Raw genomic sequence first — 13537 nt, 5'->3', positions numbered from 1 at the left:
CAGAACTTGTATTTGAAATCAGGCTCTCTGACTTTCCATGTAGTATTCCTTCTACCAGACCACGCTGTCTCTCAGTTCTTCTATGGCAGTTGTCCTCCCACTCTCAACCTCTTTGTTTGTCCTTAGGCTATCACCTCTACACTGGCAAGATACTCATTCTCTCAGAAACAAGCATTTTTAAAAATTACTTTTATTTCATTGAATATTCTCAAGTTACATGTAAAATAAATTTTTAACAATCATTTTTAAAAATCTTGAATTCCAAATTCTATCCTTCCCTATCGTCCCGCCCCACTCCTTCAGAAGAGAAGCCATTCGATTTCGATTATACATGCGAGGTCATGCAAAACCTATTTCCATGTTGGCCGTGTTGCAAAAGAAAACATAAACAAAATAGAACAAGAAAAACAGAATTATTTAAAAGTATGCTTCAATCTGCATTCAGAGGTTATCAGTTCTCTCTCTGCAGGGTGGATAGTATTTTTCATCAACAGTACCTTGGAATTGTCTTGGATCATTGTCTTGATCATATTGTTACTATGTACAATGTTCTCTTGGTTTTGCTCATGTCATTTTGCATGAGTTCACATAAGTCTTGCCAGGTTTTTCTGAAACCATCCTGCTCATCATTTCTTGTAACACAACAGTATTTCATCACACATACACCACAACTTGTTCATTATTCTCCACTTGATAGGTATCTTCCCAATTTCCAATTCTTTGTCACCACAAAAAGAGCTACTATAAATATTTTTTGTACCTATGAGTCCTTTTCCCTTTTCTTTGATCTCTCCGGGATTCAAACCTAGTAATAGTATTGCTGGGTCGCAGGGCATACGCTGTTTTCTATCCCATTGGGCATAGTTTCAAATTGTTTTCTAGAATGGCTGGAGTAGTTCACAACTCCACTAAAAGTGCATTAGTGTCCCCGCCAGCATTTGTCATTTTCCTTTTCTGTCATGTTAGCCAATCTGATAGGTGTGACATGATATTTCAGGGTTGTTTTAATTTTCATTTCTCTAATCAGTAGTGATTTAGAGCATATTTTCATGTGACTTGATAGCTTTGATTTCTTCTGAAAACTGCCTGTTCGTATCCTTTGACCATTCATTAAGGAATGGCTCTTATTTTTATAAATTTGGCCCAGTTTCCTATATATTTGAGAAATAAAGCCTTTACCAGAGAAACTTGATGTAACACTCCCCCACCTTGGTTTTCTGCTTTCCTTCTAACCTTTGTTCTATTAGTTTTGTTTGGGCAAAATCTTTTAAATTTAATTAAAATTATCCCTTTTACATCCTGTAATGCTTTCTCTCTCAACTTCGGGAATAAATTCTTCCCTTATCCATAGATCTGACGGGTAAACTATTCTATGCTCCCCTAATATGCTTACGGTATCACCTTTTATGTCTAAATCATGTAACCATTTTGACCTTATTTTGGTGTATGGTGTGAGATGTTGGTCTATACTTAGTTTCTTCCAAACTGCTTTCCAGTATTCCCAGCAGTTTTGTCAAATAGTGAGTTCCTGTTCCAGAATGATTGTTTCTTACTGTGTATCATGTACTTTAATCTATTCCACTGATTCACCACTCTATTTCTTGGTCAGTATCAGACTGTTTTTTTTCTCATTAATTCCCTTGATATTCTTGACCTTTTGTTCTTCCAAGTGAATTTTATTATTTTTACTAGCTCTGTAAAATAGTTTTGGTAGTTTGGTATGGCACTAAGTAAATATATTAATTTAGGCAGAACTGTCATTTTTATTATATTGGCTCAGCCTATTCATGAGCAATGAATATTTTTCCAATTATTTAGATCAGAATTTATTTGTGTGAAAAGTGTTTTACAATTGTGCTCATATAGTTCCTGGGTTTACCTTGGTAAGTAGACTCTCAAATATTTTATAATGTCTGCACTTATTTTAAATGGAGGCCTTTATCAGAGAAGCTTGCTGCAAAAATATTTCCCAGTTTTCTATTTTCCTTCTAATTCTGACTGTATTAGTTTTGTTTGTGCAAAAGCTCCTTTTATTTCATATAATCAAAATTAGCTATTTTACATCCTATGAGCCAATCTATCTTTTATTTGGCCATAAACTCTTCCCTGACAGGGATATTTTTCCATGCTCCCCTAATGTACTTACGATATTACCCTTTACATCTAAATAGTTTATCCATTTTTACCTTATCTTAGTATACAGTGAGGTATTGGTCTAAGCCTAGTTTCTGCCAAACTGCTTTCCAGTTTTCCCAGAAATGTTTGTCAAATGTTGAGTTCTTACCCCAAAAACTTGGATCTTTGGGTTTATCAAACACTAGAGTACTATGGTCATTTATTACTACATTGAGGGGTGGAGGTGGCAAGGGGGAGGGGAAAGGAACAACATGTACACATAGATAAATAAACATAAAAATATACATAAAATAAATACAAAGTAATTGGAGGTGGTGGAAAATAAACAACTTGAGACTCAGGAAAAGCTTTTTGAAGGTGAGGGCGTGGTTGAACTTGGAACAGAATTACATATTCAAGAAACAGCAGGGAAAAAGGAAAATACATTAGGCAGGCATCTGGGAGGCAGAGGCATCCTATACAAAGAAAGAAAGATATCCTATACAAAGACACAGAAGGAAGTCATTTCAACCCTCATCCTTTTCTCCTATAATACCAAGAGGTTAGACTATAGAATCTCTATGTCCCTTCCAGTTTTGATACCAATTTCTATGAAATCATCCATAGAAATCAAAGCAAATTGGTTTTTTTTGTTTTAAAGAAAATTCTTTCTTCTATGAATGCATAAGAAAGGTACATAAAAGTTCATCCTTTCCCCAAATACAAAAGTATTCCTCAACTAAATGGAATGCTCAGGAAAGGACTGCTCCTGACACAGGACTAAAGAGTAATTGTTTCACCCCTTGTGAAAATATGAAATGTGTTCATCTACTTTCCTGGGATAGGAAATATTCTAATACAAAGAAAATACGTTATTGTAGAGCAGAAAATGCACAGTGTCTCCAAGTCATTTTGAACACTAATAATCACTGTATATAATTAATTTATCACCCTGTCCCGTTATTTCTTCCTTGAAAGGTCTCTTGGACTCATTCCATCCTTTTCTACTTAAATCTGATTTTCATTATTCCATACCTGTATATTTTAACAGCCTCCAAGTTATTCTCTTTGAGGCCAATTTCCTTTCTAATCCATCCTACATATTAATTAGAGATTAGTTCATAAAACACTTGTTCTTCTGCTCAAAAAACTATAATTGGTACCTATTCAATCAATCCAAATTTCTTTGCCTGGCCTTCCAAATCTACTGTAATCTAACTATAGCCTATCTGCTCAATTGTCTATTGAACATTTCCAGCTGGATGTCCCAGGAATAACTTAAACTCAATATACCCCCAAACAGAACTCATTATTCTTTCCCATTAAAAACTCTTCTCTAAACGCTTTTATTTCTGGTTAGGGTACCACTATTCTCTTTATCTCTCAGGGTAAAACTTTACATTATCCTCAACTCATGCTTCCTTGCATCACATATCTAATCAGTTGCCAAATCTTCCTACTTTTACCTACACACCATCTACACATATGACCCTTTCTCTCCATTCACATAGCTACTCTCTTAATTTAGGCCCTTATCACTGCTCTCCCAAAATTATTGCAACAATCTCCTAATTGGCCTCCCTCTCTGAAGTCTTTTGCCATTATAGTCCATCTCACACTTTGTTGCCAAAGTTATTTTCCTTTTCTAAAATTTAATTTTATTATTTTCAATTAAGAAGCATTTATTTTCTCTCTCTCTCCTGTCCTCCCCAAATTGAACACTATCAAAAGAAAAAGAAAACCATCATAACAAATATACAGTCAATTGAGGCAAATTCCCTTATTGGCCATGTCCAAAAATATATGTCTCATTCAGTATTTGTATCCATCATCTCTATCAGAAAGGAGATATCATGCTTAATCCTCATTCTCGTGGAGTAGATCTGATCATGTGACTCCCCCTACTCAAGTAGTCCCAGTGGTTCCCTATTGAGGAAATAAATTATTCTCCTTAGAATTTAAAGTCCTTTTGCAATCTGATGCCAATTTATCTTTCTCAGGCTCATTAGACTTTATTCCTTGGACACTCTGCAATTCAATCAAAGCAGACATCTCTATTCCTCACACAAGATACTATTAGTTCTCATTTCTGTACCTTTGCACTTTGTCTGCCATGTACTTACTCCTTACTTCTGCCTCAATCCCTCTTTTCCTTTAAAATGCAACTCAAGCACCATTTTCTATATGATGCATTGCCTCATCTCTTTAACTGCTGCCCCCCTCAGCCACTTTATATTTAACTACTTTGTATTTGTTAATTATATTTATGCTGAATATTATTGTTATTATTAGTATTATCATTATCATTATATACCTCTAGTCTCTTCTAGTAACATGTAAGCTTCTTGTGAAGAGAGAATGTTTCATTCTTTGTATTTGAATGCCTGACTCCTAGTACAGTGCTGTTCCCATAGTGGCACTTAATTAATAGTCATTGATAGATTTTACACGTTTCCCTCCTTTCACAGTCAAATTCCTAGAAAAAGTCATTTACAGTTGTTTCCTCTACATTGTCCCCCCTACTCAGTTTCCAATCTGGTTTGAATCCAGTCAACTGAAACCACTCTGATCAAAGTCAGAAACGCTATCTTTATTGCTACAGCCAATAACTTTCTCAGTACTTTTCCTTCTTATTCTCTCTGCAATATTTGATAGTGTCTGGTTCTCCTCCATGTCTCACCACTCCTTCTCATGCTCCTTAGTGGGCTCATAATCCATATTCTTTCAATTGAGAAGATTAAGTTGATTCTGTATCATTTTTTATTGACTCTATTTAAAGCTACTTGATTTGTCTGATAACTAAGTCATGGTTCTTTGTCTCTGAACTTAGTTCAGGAATTCATCTGGCCTGTAATGAGTTAAGTTTAGAAATCCAATTCTCCTGCTAGTCACCATTCTATTCTCACCTCAAGGAAATCTGCTATCCTTGAGGGGTAAGGGTGGATATCAGGGAGTCTTATCTGTTATCTTTACAGCACTGAGCTATCCTTCAAGGATATCTGGTTTGTTATCCTAAGAAGTGTGGTTTACTATCTTTAACCTTGCAGGTGGACTCAAATAATGAACTTTTCTTAGTCAGATGAGGGAAGGAGGGGGTTGTTGCCAGCCCCTCATTCCCAATCTCCAACCAATTATATTGTTTTCCATGCCTCAGCTATGTAACCAATTATAATTCCTTACCCCTGTGATGTTGCCAACCCTATAACCAATTGTATTATTTCCTCACCAATCCTGTTCTTGTCTTTGTTTTATGCTTATAAAAGAGATCTGTGCCTGCAATTCGGGATCTTTGCCCAAACTGAGGCAGACATTTATCTGCTTTATTACTTCAAACCTTGCTAATAAATTATTATGTTGCTCAGAGAGAACATGCATCAGTCTACCTTTATTGGATCTCACTTGTTACACTCTCACATGGGTCTATCACAGGGCTCTATTTCAAACCCTTGTCTTCTCTCTGTATAGTTCATCAGTGATCTCAGCAGATCCCATAGGTTCAATTATCTCTGTGTAAATGATTCCCAAATCTGCATATATTCCCTGCATCCCTCTCCTGAGCTCCAGTACCACATTTCCAAGTGACTGCTGGACATCTCCACCTAGATTTCCCACAGACATCTCAAACTCAACATGTCCAAAATGGAATCGATTATGTTTTCAACTACACTCAACCCTCCTAAACTCTCTATTTCTCTTGCGGACATTACCATTCTTTTAGCCAAGCTCATAAACTAGGAGTAATCCTTAACTCTCCTTCCTATCCCCTTCCCCTAGGTAATGATTTGCCAAGTCCTGCCGATTTTACCTCCTTCATATGTCTCATATCCATCTCCTCCTCTCAGTTCACACATCTACCACCCCAGTTCAGGGCCTCACCACCTCTTCCTTAGACAACTACAATGGGCTTCTAATTGGTTTTCCTGCATCCTGCCACTATCTTCTCCATTCTGTACTCCCCAGCGATATTTCTGAAGCACCACGTCACTATTCTGTGCAAGAAGCTCCAGTGGTTCCATTTCCTCAAGGATAAAATATTCCTCTAACATTTCAAATCTTTCAGAAGCTGGCTCTAACCCATCCTTCCAAACTAACTGCACGCTTCTCATCCTCATGCACTTTACATTCTAGCCAAATTGGAAGGTTTGCTATTTTTTCCATAAATCCCCATCTCTCTACTTTTGCATAAGCCATCTCTTCCAAGACCAAAATACTCTTCCCTTCAACCTCCTTTTTTGATGCCCCAAACTCTATTCAAGGCTCAAATCAAATACCACCTCCAACAAAAAGTTTTTCCTGATTCCTAAAGTTTTTTATCTCTTCTCCAAAAAAAATTACTCTGCATTTATTTTGTATAAATGTTAAATTTACTTATCTACATTCATGTTCCTCCCCCCCTCAACAGAATATAAACTTCTGAAGGTTAGGGCTTATTTTGTTTTTGTGTCTACAAATACCCCCAATGCCTAGAATATAGTTTATGTTTAATGAATATTTGCACACTTGCAAGGGAGCAATATAAAATAAGACTCTAAAGATAAATGTGCAACTAGAATGTGGAAGGCCTTTTACACCAGCATAAGGGTTAAGCATTTTATCCTCAAAGCAACAGCAAACCATTAAATTTTTTTGAGGAGAATGAACATAATCAGACCTATGTATCTGGAAGATAACTTAAGCAAGCCTTTAAATATTTTGAAAATTATCTTTATATCCCCAGGACTTAGTACCATGCCTGACACATAGTCAGGACTTAATACATGCTAGTTGACTGACTTAATATATTACTTTTTCTATACTTCATTCTTCTTAAACATTTTTTTAAAACCTAGTTTAAGATGCCTCTTAAATAAGAATTCTTCAGGACCTCTACAAGTGATAAAAATAGAACATAACTGACATATCCCTGCTCCTACACCAATTACTTCACTGTATAACATTTACATTCAAGGGCATACTACCACATTCAATTTTCCAAGCTGAATATTATTAGCATAAAGTCTCTTGCCTGGGGTGCTGATACATTGTAAAATTTCAGGATTCCATCCCATCCCTACGTTTAGGATTCACAAATGTTAAAAAAAAAAGTACATTCCTTTAGAGATGCACAGCAACAGCAATTAACTTGGCACCAAACCAAAAACTTACATGATCGTTTTCAATGTTCTGTAACAATCTTGGGTCATCGAATATACATGAATCACTAGTGGGAGGAGGCAACTGACTGCAAGGAAGAACAGAAAAAAAAACATTCCATGTAACAGAAATATATTCTTATTAGAATGTGCATGTTTATGTAAAATCAGAGCTCATAGCTAGAAAGAACCCGAAGGCAGTATCTGTCCATCCTTTTGCTACTCAAGAGAACTAAAATTTAAGTACCACCAGGTAATACAAGGGTGCAGAAAACCATATAAAACATTATTATAGCCTTCAAGGAGGCAATAAGGCAGGGCAAATCTGCACTCAAACAACTTGTACATATATAGAAACAAGACTTGGGGTCAGGAGAGGGGAAAGGGGGATGCAGAAGCATAAGGAGATTATTTATTTCATGCATGTAACTCAGCTACAGCAAAGGATGAAAAGCAGGAGGAAGAAAAATCACAGAGATTACAAAAAAGTAAAGGCTATTAGTTGGGTTAAAAAAGGAAATAAAAGCAAACATGTAGAATGGTGCTAGCAAAACCTAAAATGACATTCCCCTATTTTTCATTTAACATCTCAATCTTAATCTGAGAAAAAGTATCAATCCATCAATATTTCTCAGGCCAAAGCTGGAATTCTTTTATACCTCCACCATTTTTTAAGCCACAGTTCATCAGGTATTATGACTACACGGTATTCTTAAACTACAACATAAATATATTTTATAATTATGCCCACAGACATGCAAGTGAGAAATACACACAGAAGCTACTAAAAATAAATAAATAAATAAATACAGCCACATGCACAGTAACTTCACATTAGTTCTAACAGATATTCACCTGAAGTCTTCTGAGGAGCGTTCTCTTTCCAACTCTGGGAAATGGCTGTCCATTGATGTGTGAGAAAAATGCGTATGTTATAGAACAGTGTGAACACAACAACATATTATACCAAAGACTGAGTCAACAAATGGCTTATAATTTGTTGTCGATTGTATTAAACATGTAATGATAATTGTAATAGCTAATATATATATATATATATATATATACACATATATATCACATTAAGGCTTGCAAAATGCTTTACAAATATTATCTCATTTGATGCTCACAACAACCCTGAGGGGTAAGTGCCATTATTCTCCCTACTTTACAGATAAGGAAACTGAGGCAGATAGCAGTTAAGTGACTTGCCCAAAGTCACACAACTGGTAAGTGTCTGAGTCAGGATTTGAACTCTGGTCTTCCTGACTCTAGGAAGTCTACAAAGTCCTTTAGGCTCCTCACCACAAAATTTGTTTATACATACACACACACTACACATATATATTATATATACATATATGTGTGTATGTATATGTATATACACACACATATGAAATAAATCAATGTTTTCTATTACCAATTTTTTCATGAAAATTCCATTAAGTGCTAGTTAAACATCCCCAAGAATGTCTCTATATAAATACGTATACTTCACATGTTAGCATGTAAAGAATCTATGATTTGGTTAGTTTGGGGAATTCTTTCCACCAGTACTGATTACAACCTGTCTATGGCAGTAGATGAGACCTAGGGAGTTGCCTCATGCACAGAGAGTTGGGCAAGTAGCTCAAGACCATTCATTGAGTAAAATGGCATCAGTGGGATCTGAATCCAGGTCATCCTGACTCCAAGTCTACTTTATCCACTATCCCCAAGTTATCTACCACATAATGGCTAAACAAACTTCATGAATAATTTTCCTTTTATCAGAAGAGAAAATAGAATTTCCAGATAATTTTCACAGCAACTAAAGGTGAATTTTGTTTTTTTTGAGCAAACCCAATGGAAATATGCAATGGGATACAGAGATACAACACTAACCCATAGGTTACTCCTGCGATGCTACATTTCTTGAAGGTCATAATATTGCAGGTAAGAGTTCCCGTTTTATCAGAAAATAGATATTTAACCTATAAGGAAAGAGAACAGCAGAACAGTAAGGAAGGTCATTATTATGCAAAAGCTACTTAATAAAATCTATTTCTTCTTGAACAAAGGCTGCATAAGTTCAAAATCTGTAGCCTGCCATGGAGTAGATGCCTCAGTCTAGACAGGTCAAATGCCCTTACCTTTCTCCATGACCAACATGAGACTGATTCAATGTGCCAACAAGGAACTGAATATTAGTCCTAAAACCATTACAGAAGTGTAAGACTAGCAGGCAACTCCATTCATTAACCCTTTCCACCTGGATGTCTTAACTGAAACATGTTCTATAGTTTCAAACACAGAGATTCTATAGCCTCCTTAAAGAACCTAGTCTCAGTCCTGATCCCAACCCCGTCTCTAAAATATTCTACTATATAACTGTACATGGACTGGATACTCTAAAAACACCAAGAATTTCTTTTTTTTTTCAGCCACGTGTCAAAAGCATACAATTTCATGGCTATTACAATCATAGGTCCTCCTCCAATGCTCAGTTCTAAAAACCTAGAAAGCCTATAGAGGTTTCCTGGTGTGGAGCACAGCCCAAGGAAAACAGCTGCTCACTCACCAGTGTTCAGTCTAACTAAATAAGGTAAGGAAAGAAAAGGCAGTACTATAGGATTCACCAAGCTGGGGATCTTCCCCCAACATAGGAGATAATAATAATAATAGCAATGATGATAATGTTAATAATGACTAGTATTTACATAGCGCTTACTATGTGCCAGATACTGTGCTAAGCTCTTTACAAATATTATTTCATTTGATTTTCACTATAACCCTGGGAGGTAGGTGCTATTATGATCCTCATTTTAAAGATGAGGAAATTGAAGCCAACAGTGGTTAAATCACGTGCCAAGGTCACATAACTAGTTAAATGTCTAAGGCTGAATTTGAACTCAGTCTTCCTGACTCCATGCCCAGCACTCTATCCCCTGTGCTCCCTAGCAGCCTAATGGATAACGGAGGATATGTATGATATGTTTTAAGAGCAATTTGGATGGAAAATATTTTTGGAATAGCAATGAGATAGGCAGAAAAGTTCATATTGTATTGAAAGGCTATTTAATCTGAAAATTTTACCAATGACTCTTAGGACATAAAAATATGCAGTCATGCTCAGCAGTAAGGATACTAAGGTTAGAGAGGGAAAATGTAGAGGTACCATTTCCAAAGATGAAAAACAGAAGGCTTTGCTCCAGTGCTGTTCAATGAAAGGCTTCCATAGTGTCACCCCTTTGAACTCTTACACTCATTACAATGGAGTAATCAGCATTTATTAAGTACCTACAATGTGCCAAGCATTGTGCTAGGCGCTGGGGATACATTGGAAAAGTAAAAAATAGCAGTTTTCTGACTGGCTCCAGAGTCAGAGGAACTAGATTCAAATCCCACCCTGACCTTACTACTATCTGTGCGACCTTGGGCAAGTTCTTCAGCCTCCCCAGCCATCGATTTATTTATCTCTAAGATGAGGGGATTAGACTGGGTGATCTCTGAAAGTCCCTTCCAATTCCAACCCTAGGATGCTGGGACTACTTGGCAACCAAAATGATTGTTGCAAAATTACAAAGAATAAACATGGTTCCAAAGGAGACATATGAATAAACACCACCCCCCAGCCTAGTCTTTAGAAGCTATGAGAGGCCTATCGGTGGAATACACTGTGGCATTTATCAATCAATTTAGATGTTTTTTGTATCTTCTTTTTTTTCCCTTTAAAATATATTATGGTATTGGGGCAGCTAGGTGGCACAGTGGATACAGCACCCACCCTGGAGTCAGGAGGACCTGAGTTCAAATTCGGCCTCAGACACGTAACACTCACTAGCTGTGTGACCTTGGACAAGTCACTTAACCCTGATTGCCTCACCAAAACAAAACAAAACAAAAAACATTGTTAAATGTGACGGCACTTGGGGAGGGCAGAAGAGAATAATACTGGGAGGATAGAGTCAGAAAGGAAAAAGATAGATAAAGTACAAGAAGGGAGAGATCACTTTTAGCTTGGGAAAGTAGAAATCAAAGATTTCATGGAGAAGGTGATACGAAGTGGGCCCTCACCAAACACAGACCAAAGACTGAATGTAATATAAGCACCGGTGACAGCCTGACAGCTTGAGCAAATACAGTGGGGCAGAAGAAAGTGGGCTAAGTCTGATTTGGCTGGACCATTGAGACAGTGAAGGAGATTTGGATGAAGCATGGCTGGAAACAGAGTCTGGCAAACAACTACACTACTTTAAATATCAAGCTAAGGAGGTGGTACTGTGTCTTATCAGCAATGGGGAAAAAGACTGAACACTCTGGAATAAGGAGAGGGGGAAATATAGTTAGACCCATCCATGAAAAAAATGATTAAAAGGAAATGACAATAATCTGGACAATATTGTAGAAAAGAGATGATATGGTGTGAGTGGAGATGAGGAGACAGATGTAAGAAATGCTCCTGATGTAGACTCAATAGGGTTTATTATTAATGCCAATAATTTATGCTTGTTAACTATTAATATTAATAATAATGATAACAAAAAAACACTCAAATTTATGTAGCAGCTTGAGGTTTAACAATGATCTTTCTTCAGAACAACCCTGTGAAGTGAGCAGGGGAAATGTTATACTATCCCCATGTTATAGATGGGGAAACTGAGGTTTAGAACTCAAACATAGGTCTTATGACTTAATCCAGAGTTCCTTCAACTAGAACACACTGCATCTCAATAAGAGACGCAGTGAATTAGAAATCCTCATCCATGTGTCCATGGGATATGGTTTTTAATCTCTTATGTGTGCTGATCAGTGCGCTCACACTCATACCGATCAGGGCCTATAACTCTGTCTTAACAAGGACATTTAGACAGCGTAAAAGCCTAATGTAATCGTCTTTTCAGATGGCTACAAGCTAGCTCCCGCTGAAATCGAGGGGAATCATCTTCTGAAGCTGTTTGGCCCTTCCCCTTTGCTTAAATTTTCCCTTTTGTCCTTCTCAAGCATTCCTCCTTAACTCCCCACACTCCTCGTGTGATTCTAAAAGAAAGTTCTCACCTGCCCGAGCTCTTCATTAAGGTTTGATGTCCGGGCCATTGCAGGGGTGTCATTTTCCATATAATACATATCCAGGTCCTGAAAGAAATGCAAGGATGGGAACGAGTCAAGAAGTGCCAAACTGGGAAAGAGCTCACAATTCCTTTAGGAAGCCTACATCCACACTGTGCCTGAAGCACTGGTGAGACCCCCACAGGTAAGGAGGCGAGAGTCCTTATACAAGGGGAATAATGGCTACTTATTGTACTTGTGCTTGAAGATCCAACGTGACACCAAGGTCTCAATGTCATAACAGTGTCCTCTACTAGGTACTCAGCTAAAATGAACTAAAGAATTTTAGTCTAGGAAGTATAAATTAACAAAAACACTACCCTCAAGTCTAATACATTAGATCTTCTCTCAGTTCAATTACATCTCATGGGATCATGTATCTACAGCTCAAAGGAACCTTAAAGATCAAGTCCAACCCTTATTTTACATTTCATCATATTTAATAAAACAGAGACCTAGAGAATGTAAGTGATTTCCTGAGGGATAAATGTCTGCGGCATTATTTTAACTTAGGTCTTCCTGACTCCAAATACAGCACTTCATCTACCTTCAATTTTCCATCACAGTCAAACCTCCAGAAAGACCAAAGTTTATTTTTTTTTTACAGAGTTGGCTAAAAGATAATCTTTTTTTTCAGCTGCAAAACTCAGGGCAGTATTCTACTAAGGTACAAAGATGGTTGCTGTCAATCTTTTTAGGCCAAGAAAGAATATAAAATTAACACCAAAGCAATTATCTGAGAAAACATTCCCCAAGCTTTGAATTGATTCCATCATTGCTACTTAAGATTCCCTTCTCAGATGCCTCTCCCTACTCCTTTGCAGATGCAAGAGGTCTATGGGTTTCAAATACTGCATATATTATTATACTTCTTTAGTGTATTGATAAACTTTGCTGAATATTTTTTTTCATTTATTCTTCTTTTTCTTTAAAAAGATGTTTTTATTTTATGCGATGGCTCTCTGGGAAGGAAGGTGAAAGAAATGTAAGCAATGTAAAGACAAAAGATGCCAATTAAATCTATTTTTTAAAAATTCCCTTCTCAAGGATGCCCATCAATTGGGGAATGGCTAAGCAAGTTGTGGTATATGAATGTGATGGAATACTATTGTGCTTTAAGAAATGATGAACAGGCTGACTTCAGAAAAACCTGGAAAGACTTGTATGGTCTAATGCTGAGTGAAGTGAGCAGAACCAAGAGA

General features: G+C 36.9%; 1 protein-coding gene across 1 annotated transcript in view; it reads right to left on the bottom strand.

Annotated features, from left to right (window-relative positions):
- ATP8A2 (ATPase phospholipid transporting 8A2) overlaps window positions 1–13537 on the bottom strand; it is a 741784-nt gene that overhangs the window by 499875 nt on the left and 228372 nt on the right. The window contains exons 13-16 of the mRNA XM_027877570.1: window positions 12285–12362; window positions 9132–9220; window positions 8103–8147; window positions 7261–7336 (exon numbers count right to left, since the gene is read on the bottom strand). Of these exons, the coding sequence (XP_027733371.1) occupies window positions 7261–7336; window positions 8103–8147; window positions 9132–9220; window positions 12285–12362 (288 nt within the window). The remainder of the gene's footprint in view (window positions 1–7260; window positions 7337–8102; window positions 8148–9131; window positions 9221–12284; window positions 12363–13537) is intronic.

Source organism: Vombatus ursinus, unplaced genomic scaffold (assembly GCF_900497805.2).
Source record: "Vombatus ursinus unplaced genomic scaffold, bare-nosed wombat genome assembly UNPS02014813.1, whole genome shotgun sequence".
Lineage (NCBI taxonomy): Eukaryota > Metazoa > Chordata > Mammalia > Diprotodontia > Vombatidae > Vombatus > Vombatus ursinus.
The sequence above is the reverse complement of the archived record's forward strand: the minus strand, read 5'-3'. Positions and strand labels throughout refer to the sequence as shown.